Source organism: Rhineura floridana, chromosome 4, assembly GCF_030035675.1.
Source record: "Rhineura floridana isolate rRhiFlo1 chromosome 4, rRhiFlo1.hap2, whole genome shotgun sequence".
Taxonomy (NCBI): Eukaryota; Metazoa; Chordata; class Lepidosauria; order Squamata; family Rhineuridae; genus Rhineura; species Rhineura floridana.
The window spans coordinates 204,070,944-204,085,381 of NC_084483.1; the positions used below are offsets into that span (position 1 = coordinate 204,070,944).

General features: G+C 45.0%; 1 protein-coding gene across 3 annotated transcripts in view; it reads right to left on the bottom strand.

Annotated features, from left to right (window-relative positions):
- Positions 1–12,950: 12,950 nt before the first annotated feature.
- The window catches only part of FDFT1 (farnesyl-diphosphate farnesyltransferase 1), a 31,983-nt gene continuing 30,495 nt past the window's right edge, over positions 12,951–14,438 (bottom strand). For all 3 annotated transcript variants that reach the window (XM_061625795.1, XM_061625794.1, XM_061625796.1), the window contains one exon: positions 12,951–13,622. In XM_061625795.1, the coding sequence (XP_061481779.1) occupies positions 13,401–13,622 (222 nt within the window). In that variant the 3' untranslated portion in view covers positions 12,951–13,400. The remainder of the gene's footprint in view (positions 13,623–14,438) is intronic.

Here is a 14,438-nt window from a genome sequence, read left to right on the forward strand (position 1 = left end):
CCCCTAGTGGCCAGAAATAGCATTGTGGTATTTTTCTGGGAAGTTGCGCATTCAGCAGCAACTCTGGGCTAAAATGTTCAGGCACACTTGCCTGGGCGTGTATCTGCCCAGTTAACTGGTGCAGGTGCAGCAATTGGTATGTTAATAAATTCTGGCATGAGGAAGTTGCTCCTGAATGTTCACAGCTGCAGGATTTTTGGGGGGGGGGGGGCTATGGTGGCGGCAGCTCCATACACGCAGAATAATATAGTTCGTGCTTCAAGCAGGGTTTTTGCCTGCATTTTGCCTAGAAGGCTCTTGAATGAACTAAGCCAACCTGGAGCCATATTGGAATACACCTCCCGCTGGGCCTGGTGGGAGTCATCGTCCCAGACAGCTGCAGATTGGCAGAGGCTGAACAACTCAAAATATCGCAAGCAAAAACCAAGTCTGTTCAGTAAATACAGTGAAGAGGCTGCAGCCACTGGCGTTTTGACTGTTAATTGGCAGCCTCCGTTTTAGATCTCTGTGTGTTCTCATTAAGCAGTGGCCACGTTCCCTCTGCCAGGTTAGTCTTTGTCTTGCTTGAATCCCTGTGCCCGCTGGCTGTTTGCTTTCAGTTTAGAAGGCAAAAAGCAAGTACAGTTGCTTACAGATAAGCACTCCAGGAGTGCCACTCCTTTCCCTTTCGTTGCTAAGGTTCTGCCTGCATGTGTGGTTGTCTCATGCACAAGAGGAGGAAGTAGGTTTGGGGGAAAACGCAGGAAGCAGTCTCATGCCATTTGGGCCATCTGTTATTGTAAAAGTTTATAGACCGCTTCACAGCATAAAGCCATTAAAGTGGCATACAAGATAGAGCGCATGAACACAAACTCTAAAAAGAAAGAAAAATGCAGTTCAACAAACTCAGAAACCATTTTATTAGACATAGAATTTATCTTCCATAGGCTACACGTAGGCAAAAGCCTTCCTGAACAAAAATGTATTCTGTTGGTGCCTGATTCCGGAGGGTCATTAATTCCAAACGGCTGGAGCTGCAACACTAAAAGCCTGGTTTCTACTATAGGCTAAGCAGACTTCTGGGGCAGTTGATGGTACTTGGCATCTGAGGAGCACAGTTAGTGGTCATGGAGATAGAGGGCAAGGTGGTTCCTTAAGCTATCCTGGCCCCGAGTTGTTCAAGGCTATAAGTGCAAAAGCTTGAACTGCACCTGGTAACATAACTTCAGCATTGCCTACACCAGATGTTGCTGGATTACAACTCCCATCAGCCCCATCCACTATGGCCGACAGACCTCAAGGATTGTGGGAGATGGAAGTCTAGCACCAGCTAGAGAGGGTGCCATGTTGGCTACCCTTGGACAACACTGACTGGCAGCGGCTTGCTAGGGTTTCAAACAAAGCGTCCCTCCCAGCCCTAGCTGGAGAGGCCAGAGATTTAGCCAGGGGCCTTCAGCATTCAAAGCAGATGCTCTACCACTGAACTTATGGCTAGGGTTAGGAAATTAGAAGTAAGCCAAAATAGTATCATTAAAAAACAAGCTTAACATGCTGATGTAATACTGACTTTTGGGGTGGATGAAATAAACGAAGGAAGAATGTAATGACTGGAAACCTGAACAGCAGCATCCCCATGCTGCAACATTTTGTTGCAGGTGCCACTTGCCCTGTATATGATGTAAACAAAAGTTGGGAACAGATAAGTGGTTGCTTGGTTCAGCATTATTTGCAATAATCCCAGCAGACAAGACAGTCAACAGTCTGTTTACGCTTAAGCTTAAATTTCTTAACTTGCCCATTGCCCTTCATGGGCCATAAAAATCAAGACTCAGGTAGCATTACATTCAAAGGCAACTCCTTCAATGTCACAAGGTCTGTGGCTGTAGCTCTTTCACCATCTATGCAACTCTACAGCTTTTTCCCTTATGCAACTTCCGATTCTAAACCATTAAAGATTACAGAAGATCTTTTACCTGGCTGGTCATCAAAAGCACCTTAAAGTTTTGGAGAACTGCGTGCTTCCCATTTTGTTTTGAAAATAGGGATAAGGTATACAGAGCAGATATTTAAGTTCTGGGAAACTGGCCAAATCAGTCAAGTTTTCGGCAGCCAGCTTTAACAATCTGATCCCCCATTTTGGGGAGAGAGAAACTGATTTCAGTACTCTTCCTACCACCCCCTTAAAAAAAAATAAAGTTGCAACAGTCAAAAAAGCTGAACGCAAGTAGCCATTAAGTGTGATCAGGACCAGGTTAGATCATCTTCAGCCCACAAGAGGGCTCTCTGGATGCTGGCTTACAACTCCCATCCTGCCTGATCATTTGGCCATGTTGGCTGGAGTTGCTGGGAGTCCAATGACATCTGATGGAGAGCTTCCTCTACAGCAGCCTTCCAGCTATTTTGAACCTGCAACTTGCTTCAACCCCAACCACCACAGCCATGACGGCAGTTGTAGTACAAAACAGCTGCATGTGCCTGGAATGGAAGATATGAAGCAGAAGTGCTCAAACTGTGTGGTCTGCAGTAAGGCTGCAGAATATCTGTACTTGCCCTGCATGCATATATACAGTAATACCTCCGTTAACAAATCCTCCAAGAAAGAAACTCCTTTTAACAAAGTGTTTTTTGGCTCCTTGCCTATTGGACTGCAGCTGCTGCAAGCAGCTCTTTCACGCATGGTTGAAATGGTGCTCCTTGCCAAGTGGCGCAGGGACCTCCACAGTAAACAGTGCTTTGGGTGCCCTGGAAGCAGTGTTTACTGCAGACGCGTCTGCTTGAGTGTAGGGGAGGGTGGCAGAGGCAGAGACCAAGTGCAGGGTGGTGGTGGCGGCTGCCCCTTGCCTGCCTGGTCAAGTGTACAGAGAGGAGAACTGGGCTCAAGGCTTGAGATTGCGATAGCAAGATGCTACATAAAAGAAAAAAGGCAAGGCAGGCATCCCGGGATGCGTTTTGGAAGAAGCCTTCAAGTGGTTTGTATGCAAGGCTTACCCGACCTGGTTGTTTCACTTCAGACATGCGCATTGTTCGTTCTGAATGAAAAGTTTGCTGAAATATGTTGAACTGCTCTTCTTTGTGGTGTAGGAATCTATCCCTATTCTTTCCATGTTATTCCTACTTCTGGTACCAAAGTTTCTGTTAAAGGAGTAATGTCCAGGAATGCATGGACTTCGTTAACTGAGGTATTACTGTAACTGAGCAGGCTAACAGCCCTGATCCTAGAGTCCATGATTTTCATAATAGTGTTGATGCAGTCTTTTCCTTCCCCTACCAGAGATATATATCACTTAGAGTGCCCTCTCCTAGCAGTCTGCTGTAGGAAATCACAGGTCCTACAAAACCGTGCTACAGCATTGATTTTGACATATGAAATTTGACAGTTATGTTGGTCCTGAAAAGAGGAAGTCTTAAGTGATCCACTGGGACCTCCAGCAAGTCGCAAGGGGCCAGTGGGAAAAAAAGTTTGAGAAGTACTGCTGTAGAGGTTTCTTCTACAGGTGAGGTGATAAGAGAATGCTTTACGAGTATGTCAACAACGAAATGAGACACAGGAGAGTTTGCCTCTTAAAGACTAATCCTCAAACTCGTATACTTTGGCACCAGCCAGAACTGAAGATCTTTCCTTGAGGTAGTGTACATTTTGCAGTCAAAGATCTACCCCAAAGGATTCCACCACTGCAAACTGTTTTTGAACTCATACATGCTTCATCTACAGTTCCACCTCCCAAATGGACTAAGCGACTTCCCACACAAGGAACTGAAGCCATTCTCAGCGACTGTGATTGCTACAGGCTTATTGCGCCATCCGTTCCCTCTAGGTAGCCATGCCACTGCAGAAGCTTAAGGAAATCAGTGCTGACTTCTGCAACCAAACACCAGACTGTGCAACAATGGAAAGAACACACGCAAGGCCCACACCCAGGTATATTTCGTTTCCTGGAATGTGCCAACAGGCTCCAGAAACTCATTGCACTAGAGGGCACAATCAGGTATTGATAATCCTTGACAAGTTCAATGTCCCCATTGACCTGTTGTCATTACTTTAGTCTTCTTGACGTTCAGCTGTAGTCCTGCTTTTGTGCTTTCCTCTTTCACTTTCATCAGCATTTGTTTCAAATCATTACTCGTTTCTGCTAGTAGTATGGTATTGTTTGCATATCTTAAATTATTGATATTTCTCCCTCCAATTTTCACATCTCCGTCATCTTGGTCCAATCCCACTTTCTGTATATGTTCTGTGTCTAGATTAAACAAATAGGGTGATAAAATACACCCGTCTCTCACCCAGGGCCGGTTCTAAAGGGTGGCCAGGTTGGGCACTGGCCTGAGGGCCCCGGAGCTAAAGGAGCCCGCTCCACTCCCCTTCCGTGATCCACGCCCTCCCACTTACCTGTCAGCCGGCTTTTTAGAATTGCTCTTAATGAAGATGGCGGCCCCAGCTTCCCTAAGGTACTGAAGCCGCTGCCGCCATCTTTGATGGCAGAGATGTGCACGCGTAGCACACACGTGTGCCATCAACAAAGATGGCGGTGGAGGCTTCATTCCCCTTAGGGAAACCGCGGCCGCCATCTTCATTAAGGGCATTGGTAAAGACTAGACAGGTAGGGTGGCCGCGGGGGGCATGTGCGGGGGGGCATGTGCACGTGCATACATGCGTACACGCGCATGCACACACACACACACCGGGGGGCCAGGGCAAGCTGATGCCCAAGGGCCCCCGCATGCCTGGAGCCGGCCCTGCTCTCACCCTTTCCAATGGGGAACCAATCGGTTTCTCCATATTCTGTCCTTACAGTCGCCTCTTGTCCGGAGTATAGGTTGCACATCAGGACAGTCAGATGCTGTGGCACCCCCATTTCTTTTAAGGCATTCCATAGCTTTTCATGATCTACACAGTCAAAGGCTTTGCTGTAATCTATAAAGCACAGGGTGATTTTCTTCTGAAATTCCTTGCTCTGTTCCATTATCCAACGTATGTTTGCGATATGATCTCTGGTGCCTCTTCCCTTTCTAAATCCAGCTTGGACGCTGGCACTTCTCATTCCATATATGGTAAGAGCCGTTGTTGTAGAATCTTGAGCATTAGTTTACTTGCATGGGATATTAAGGCAATAGTTCGATAATTACTGCATTATCCCCTTTTTTGGAATTGGGTGGTATATGGAATGCTTCCAGTCTGTGTGCCATTTAGTTTTCCATATTTCTTGACAAATTTTGGTCTTGCCTAAGAAATGGCAAAATAAGGCGTTAGAATGAGGCAATGGTGCTCAGCACCTTTTCCTCCTGGGGATCAGTCAGGATAGCCAAGGAAATGCACTCCAGATGCTGCTGTCAGATGCTAACTCCCATCAGCCTGAACAGCTAGGAAGACCAGGGATGGCAAGACTTGGTCTACAACATCTAGATGCCACCACACTGGCTATGTCTGAGAGCGATTATGTTCAAGAATTCAAAACAAAAGAGGTGCAAAGCTTTCTCCTATACATCTGATGATGATTGTTTGCCACACACACACACCCTTTTCACAATTGGATGTTCACCTCTTTTTTCTTACCTCCAGTAGTGGCAACCCAGGGACCCTCGTAAAGCTGATACCAGTGGCATTTCCCCCGAACTCTTCCAGCAACTGGTATTACAGGTTCAGAGGCAGAAGTTAAGAAGAGTTCTGCTGGATCAGGCCAAAAGCATAATTCTCAGAGTGGTTTAACAGTCAGTCCCTCTTCTCAGGGAGCTCTGGGTATTGTAGTTCTGCGAGGGGAACAGGAGTCTCCTAACAGCTCTCAACAGCCTCAACAAATTGCAGTTCCCAGGATTCTCTCAGGGATACTGCAGATGAGGCCTAGTCCAATATCCACAATGGCCAACCAGGTACCAATGGGAAGCTTGCAGGGGTGTAATCATCCAGGGTCTTGGGAGTTCTTAGACACCTTACTTTTTTGGGAGCAGGGTCCCAATGTCAGTGTCGCCAATCAGTATGAAAGGGGAGTATGTTAGCCACTGAGAAGAGTCTTCTAACTTGTTTCCTTTATTTATTTATTATTTTATTTATACCCCACCCTTCCTTCCAGCAGGAACCCAGGGCGGCAAACAGAAACACTAAAAACACTTTAAAACATCACAAAAAGACCTTAAAATACATTAAAACAAAACAACGTTAAAAACATTTTTTTAAAAAGCTTTAAAAACATCTTTTAAAAAAGGGTTAAAAGCATTATTAAAAAAAGATATTAACAAGCAATTCCAACACAGACGCAGACTGGGATAGGACTCAATTTACAAGGCTTGTTGAAAGAGGAAGGTCTTCAATAGGCGCCGAAAAGATAGCAGAAATGGCGCCTGCCTAATATTCAAAGGGAGGGAATTCCACAGGGTAGATGCCGCCACACTAAAGGTCCGTTTCCTCTGTTGTGAACGGACCTCCTGATAAGATGGTATCTGCAGGAGACCTTCACCTAGAGAGCACAGGGATCGACTGGGCATATAAAGGGTAAGACAATCTTTCAGGTATCCTGGTCCCAAACTGTATAGGGCTTTGTACACCAAAACTAGAACCTTGAACTTGGCCCAGTAGCAAATGGGCAGCCAGTGCAGTTTTCAGCAGCGGGGTGACATGTTGGCGATACCCTGCCCCAGTGAGCAGTCGCGCCGCTGCATTTTGCACCATCTGCAGCTTCTGGACCAACCTCAAGGGCAGCCCCACATAGAGCGCATTACAGTAATCCAGCCTGGAGGTTACCAGTGCGTGGACAACCGTGATCAGGCTATCCTGGTCGAGAAACGGCCGCAGCTGTTTTATCAGCTGCAGCTGGTAAAAGGCACTCCTAGCCACAGAGGTCACCTGGGCCTCTAGCGACAAAGATGGATCCAGGAGCACCCCCAGACTATGGACCTGCTCTTTCAGAGGGAGTACAACCCTATCCAAAGCAGGCAACTGACCAATTATCCAAACTCGGGAACCACCAACCCACAGCACCTCCGTCTTGCTAGGATTCAGACTCAGTTTATTGGCCCTCATCCAGCCCACCACCGAGTCCAGGCAGCCGTCCAGGGCTTGCACGGCCTCTCCCGATTCAGATGTTATGGAGAAATAGAGCTGGGTATCATCAGCATACTGCTGACACCTTGCCCCAAATCTCCTGATGACTGCTCCCAAGGGCTTCATATAGATGTTAAACAACATAGGGGACAAGATGGTACCCTGCGGCACCCCACAGCACAACTGCCAGGGGGCCGAAAGACAGTCACCCAATGCTGTTCTCTGAGAGTGACCTTGGAGATAGGATCGGAACCACTGTAAAACAGTTCCTCCAATACCCATCTCACCAAGTCGGCCCAGAAGGATACGATGGTCAATGGTATGAAAAGGCTCAGAGAGATCACCTAAGAATAACAGGGTCGCACTTCCCCTGTCCTTCTCCCGATAAAGGTCATCCATCAGGGCAACCAAGGCCAATTAATTCCCAGGCCTGAACCCAGACTAGGATGGGTCAAGATAATGTGTTTCATCCAAGAATACTTGCAATTGCTGCGCCACAACCCTCTCAGTCACCTTCCCTAAAAAGGGGGTATTTGCAACCGGTCAGTAGTTGTCATAAACCAATGGGTCCAGGGTGGGCTTTTTCAGGAGTGGTCAGATCACCACCTCTTTCAAGGCGCCCAGAACCACTCCCTCCTGCAATGATGAGTTGACCACACCCTGGATCCACTCGGTCAACCCCCCTTGGCGAGCTTTAAGAAGCCAAGAAGGGCAAGGGTCCATTTCCTGACGTTGATGTCAACAGACTCCTGACAATATGGAAAAGCTCCACTGGACGGCGTGTAGAATCATAGCAATGAAGATAGCAAATAAGGTAGGAGCAATGACGCATGAATAGCATGATTGCTGATACGAGACCCTATTAGCACATAACTGCTCTGAAATCTGCACTGGTTGCCAGTTTGCTACCAAGCAAAGTTCAAGGTGCACTTTCCATGTTCTGTGTTCCACATAATACTTGTTTTGCTCTTGAAATCAATGCTTTAGTGTGGCAGTACCTACTTTGGCACTCCCTGCCTATTGACATTGACATCAGCTTGGATGGCTTTAAAAGAAGATTAGACAAATTCATGGAGGACAGGGCTATCCATGGCTACTAGCCGTGATGGCTGTGCTCTGCCACCCTAGTCAGAGGCAGCATGCTTCTGAAAACCAGTTGCCGGAAGCCTCAGGAGGGGAGAGTGTTCTTGCACTCGGGTCCTGCTTGCGGGCTTCCCCCAGGCACCTGGTTGGCCACTGTGAGAACAGGATGCTGGACTAGATGGGCCACTGGCCTGATCCAGCAGGCCCTTCTTATGTTAAGCCTTCGTTGTAGTCTTTTTCGGCACCTGCTAAAAACGTTCTCGTTTAGGCAAGCCTACCCAGGCATGGAGAAGCTATTAATGTTTTTTTATCTGTTTTTAACTCATTGTTGGTTTTATTATTTTGAATGTTTTTAAATGTCTTTAACTGTTTTTGCCAATGTTATTTTCATACCTTCTGTAAACTGCCTTTTTTTTTTTACAATAAAGCGGTATATAAATGTTGTAAATAAAATAAATTTTGGAGTCACTGTGGCCCTTGGGTCTCTTTCCACTTTTAGGAACAAAGGAATCTACCTGATAGTGACTCAGGCCATTTGGTACCATAGAGTTCAGTACTGATGACATGGACTAGCATTGGCTCTCCAGAATTCCAGGCAATCGTTTTTTCCCCCAGAAATTGAATTTTGGACCTTTGCATGCAGAATATATGCCCTGCCACTGAGCTACAGCCCTTTCCGTTTAAAAACATGCATTTTAAAATTGTACTTTTAAATTCACTAATGAGTGCACACCATACCTATAGGGCAGATCCACACCATTCATTTAAAGCACATTCAACACACATTTGAAGCACATGAATCCCAACACAGAATCATGGGAACTGTAGTTTGTTAAGGGTGGTGGGAACTATAACTGTGAGGGGAAAACTACACTTCCCAGGATTCTTTGGGAGAAGTCATGTGCTTTAAATGTGAGTTACATGTACTTTAAATGTATTGTGTGGATCTACTTAATTTTTGCCTGCATGTAAATTGTTTTATTTTTTAAAAAATGGAAATGAGCTACAAAGTTTACTGGGTGACTATAGGCTACTCTCAGCCTATCTGCCCCTCAGGATGAAAACAACAGAGAGGAACCATGACCACCCCAAGGAAGAAGGGCACACTTAAAATGTAGAGAAAGTAATCATGTACGACCATAGTGTGAAATCAGGTGTTTATTGGGGCATAGCGTGAAGAAATATTTATATAAGCATGACTGTCAAAAGATGTTTATTATTTACACAACCTGTTCAAATATTTATAGTGCAATCCTATGCATGTTTACAGAAGCAAGTCCCAATGTATTCAATGAGGCTTACTCAAATAGGGAAGCATGCAGAGACCTGCAACCTCAAATGATAAGGAACTTCACTTACCCAACCCAAAATTCAAAACCATGCCACTTTAGGCTGTTTTGCAACTGTTTTATATTTGTCTTTATGGTTACTGGATTTTAAAGGGATTTAGTTCTTCTTGTGAGGAGCCTTGTGAGGAGGATGTGGAAAGACTACGTACCTACACACACCTACATACACCCAGATGTAAAAAGACATACAACCCATATAATAGTTTATTGTCAAAACCAGTTGGTCATTGCAGAACATTTTTAAAAAATAAAATAAAATTAGTATTAGTTTCCTACAAAATAAAAGCAGTGACACCTTAGGTAAGCCCTGCCTAATTGCTTTAAAAATAGGATTGGAGGGGGAAGAGAAAGATTTATAACACAAACACAATCTTTTGCTATGTTCACTCAAAACTCCATTAATTTACAGCACAATCGAACCACGTCTACTCAAAAGTAAGTCCTACTGAATTCAATGGGGTTCACTCCGGGTATGTGGGATTAACATCGCAGCTTTACTCCCAGAAAAGCGAGTACAGGATTAAAGCTTCATATTGAGAAGGTTTTCAAAACAACTCCCTCTTCAACAGCCCAGGAAAATCTAAACTTATTTGACTCCTCTTAATTAGAAAAGCATAAAACATTATAATGGCATTTAGATCTCCTGCACACAAAAGAGAGACTTTTACTATTGCTGAAAGCTATAAACCTCCACAGTTCATGAGATTTTCAGACAAGCAGGAAAAAACAAGTTTCCTGGACATGCAATGGGTTCTAGCTACTGCTTGGAGGTCAACAAATCCCTTGTCAATCACAACCCCGACTTCACTTACTGGATACAAACCTGAAAGGGCGGGTAAGAGCAGCCAGCTACGAGCTCATTTAACAGAAGTTGTGGGGAGTGGTGGCTGACATTTTGGAGTATATATCTTGAACTAGACCACCTAGAATTTTTTTTAAAAAATTAAAATGAAAGCTGAGAGTCTGGAGATTGAGATGACTCACCTCCGGACACCCAGAAAGAATACCAACATCTGGAGTCTCCAGGCGAAAACCGGAGACCTGTCAACTCTAGGGAAGGCATTAACAAGGATCTCATTCTCAACCCAGCAGAAAAAGAAAAAAGGGGGGACTGTGACTATCATGAAGGGCCCCTGCACTTCTGAATTTGCCAGTACATAACTGGAAACCTGCAAGGACAGGAGCACAACAGCATCTCTGTCCACCTGTGATACACAGCAACTGACATACTGCCTCCAACAGTGGAGATACAACCTAGCCACTGATAGCCTTACCCTCCATGAATGTATCTAATCCTCTTACAAAGCCATTCAAGTTGATGGCTGGCCATCATTAACTCTTATGGGGGGGAAGTCTCTAGTGTAACTATGTGCTGAGTTAAGTAAATTGCAAAGTAAATCAAACATATTTAAAGTGACTATCGGAACTATATCAACTGTCTTAATATTGTTGCTTCCTCCCTGCAAAATCAGCACAGCACATGTCATGTTTCTCCTTTTCAGGCTGATTGCAGATGTTGCCACCACTCGCCATACGCTCAGAGACACATGTTACCAAATTCTTCCAAGCTACACAGGAAGTGAATTGGACTGTGAAAGACCAACCCAAATTGTGTTTGCATTTTGACAAATTTGTAGGGCAGTACAATATCTCAGAGAGCAGGTCAGGTCTCCTGCTCCCCTGGTGCATTCACTTTAGCTGCCCAATTTCCCTGCTTTTTAAAGTTTGATAGAAATATCTGTGGGCTATAGGTACATTCTTAAACCACAAGGGGCTTTTTTGCCTATTAATGAATTTCTCTGCTTTTTAATCCGGGAATTAAGAAATGGGATCCTGTGCAAATTTGCTGAAAATAAACTGATCATTTGCATGCTTATTGAGTTCATGCTTAGGATAGGTGCAATCATGCTTAGGATAGGTGAAACTGACCATGGGAGAGGAGGAGGGGGATGGGTGCAGGCAGGCAGGTTTAATAATTCACATACTTACTGAGTTCAGTGGGATTTACTCCTGTGCGGTCATGCTTAGGATAAGTGAAACTGACCATGGGGGAGGAGAGAAGGGGATTAGGTGAGTCGGTGGGCACTGGGCAGAATCCCCTTTCCTTTCCAAAAGGAAAACACTACGAACTGTATCATTGTTTTTCAGCGTTTCCACATTTTTGTTCTACAGCAGGCACATGTAGCCTCCCACCTACATTTAAACCAAAGCTGTCCCTGGCCACATCCACACCAGACCTATATTTCACTTTAGACAGTCATGGCTTTCCCCAAAGAATCCTGGGAAGTGTAGTCTGTGAAGAATGCTGAGAGCTGCTAGGAGATGCGTGTTCCCCTCACAGAGCAACAATCCCCAGGAGAGGGGCTGACTGTTAAACCATTCTGGCCACTGGAACTCTGCCAGGGGAACAGGAGTCTCCTAACAACTCAATCGACTTGAAGGCACATAACAACAACTCTCAGCACCCTTCAAACACTATAATAATAATAATAATAATAATAATAATAATAATAATAATAATAATTTATTTCTTAGCCGCCTATCTGGCCGAATTAACGGCGACTCTAGGCGGCGTACATAGTAGGATAAAATACAACATATAAAATACACTTCCCAGGATTCTTTGGCGGAAGCCACGACTGTCTAAAGTGGAATAAATGGCTGCCTGGGTGTGGTCCCAATTAGCCAAACAAAGTAGCTGTGAGGCTGGTTTTTAGAACACTGACAGTTGGTTCTTACTGAGCATGCCTGCGCTTGTCATAGACGCCAATGTTAAGAATGGCATGGGGATATTTTCCATTTAACATTGCAGAATGTGAAAAATCCATGCTGGCTATAGTATACAGCCACTCTTGTGGCTGTATAAATAAAGCCATCTTAGGCCCGTGACACCTGCCTCCACATTCCATGGCACCAAGTTCATCATCATCATCATCATCATCATATTATTAATAATAATAATATAAACCATTTATATCCTGCTCTTCAGACAAATAATGCTACCAGAGCAGTTTAAAAACTTCAGCACCTGCTCTCAGGTTTACAATTATAACAAAAAGACATGCCACAAAAGGAAAAGGGATAAGGGGGGAAGAGGAAAACATAGCCATCCATGAATTTGTCTACTCCTCTTTTAAAGCCGTTCAGTTTGGTGACCATTATTTACTTCAGCTTGTGGAAGGTCCTTCAACCCCTACCTCTTTTGAAAATAAGGCCACTCAGCCACTCACTGACATGACTACCACAAAATCCCTTACCTAGCTTGTTACCATACAGAAATCTAACCTTTGCTGTCACTGTGTTGAAGTTTGCCGGGGGAGTGTTTTGGGGAGAAAAAAAGTGTCAGAAGGTCTGTTCACATTTGTTTCTGCTTCTAAATTAGCCCAGCTGGAGATACCACCATCACCTTGGACTTTGTTATCTATGGAACAACACAAAAGTCATCTCCTTTGGTTGTTGAATCTGAGCAAATTAAAAAGCAGAGAAAGAGAGAGCAGGAGGCTTAATCACAGCATTATTATGTTTTACTTTCAACATTTACAAGCAATAAAGGCACCTTTAAACTTCCTAGTTAAAACATCCCAACAACAACAAAAAACTTTGCAGATCAAAACAGACTGCAGAAAATAACCTGGCCGGGGGGGGGGGAATATTAAGACAGACTCAAACAGGAGACTTGTCTGTAACCAGTTCATCCAAAAGGGGGGCAGGGAGACTGTGTGCATGTGTGACTCATCTGGAAACTGCTATTTGTTAGATGCTTCAAAGCTAGCAGCAATTGCTAGTGAAATCTTGCAATTAACAATTCTGAGCTCTGCTCCTAACAGTCCTGGGATATAGATGAATTCACCCATTCCAAAAGGGCAAGGACGGGATTGGGGGGGGGGAAAAAACACCAGCACCAGCAACAGACCCTTCCCCTTCAGAACGGCACGATGTCCCTGGAAGCTGGGCTCTCAGTTCTCGCCAGTGTGCACATATTCCTCGGCTGCTTTTGAGACGGTGCTCAAATACTGCCAGCTCAATGCAGCCAAAAGCATCGCGCAGGACAGGTAGATGGGAGAGAAATGGATCCGGGAGACCAGGGCGCCGCTGGGTAAGCTCATGGATCGGACAGAGGTGACAATCTGTTGAGTTTTGCTGCAGGAAGGATCCGTACTTGGGATCTTCTGGTGGATCTGATGAGAGAAGAACCAACTTTTCACTCCGAGATCATATGTGCATGCTTCCATGCTTATTTTAATTACAGTGCTGTTCCATGCTTATTTTAATTACAGTGGCCACATCCGCACCATACACTGAAAGCATCATCATACTGCTTTAAATAGGCAGGGCTTCCCCCAAAGAATACTGGAAAGTGTCGTTTATGAGTGCTGAGAGTTGTTAGGAGACCCCCTATTCCTTCCACAGTTACAACTCCCAGGCTGTGGTCTGACAGCATATGAGGCCAGCTCCCTGCGGAAGCTAAGCACAGTCAGGTCTGGTCAGTGCCTAGACAGGAGACCACCTGGGAACCATATGTAAGCCGCCTTGGGTTCCATGAACAAATATAGGCAGGGTATAAATGTAATAAATAAATAAATGAATTCCCAGAGTGTCTCTGGGAAGAGAGACTGACTGTTAAATCACTCTGGGAACTGTAGCTCTGCGAGGGGAATAGGTTGTTTCCTCGCAGCACTCTGCACCTTTCACAAACTGCAGTTCCCAGGATTCTTTGGGGGAAGCCATGACTGTTGAAGTGGCACAAGAGTGCTTTAAATATATGCTGTGGGTGTGGCCTGTAATACACAGGAAACGAAGTAGCCTCAAAACAAATAAAACAGGCAAACCTCAAATTGGTGCACCCTTGATTTCCATCCCCACCAATCCATCAACCACTTGAGGCCTGCCAACCTCTCATTTATAAGAGCAGTGTCCTGATGTGCTCAAAATGCTTCAAAACCAGCAGTACAGTGGCAAATTCAGAAGTGCAGGGTCCCTTCATGTTAGTCACG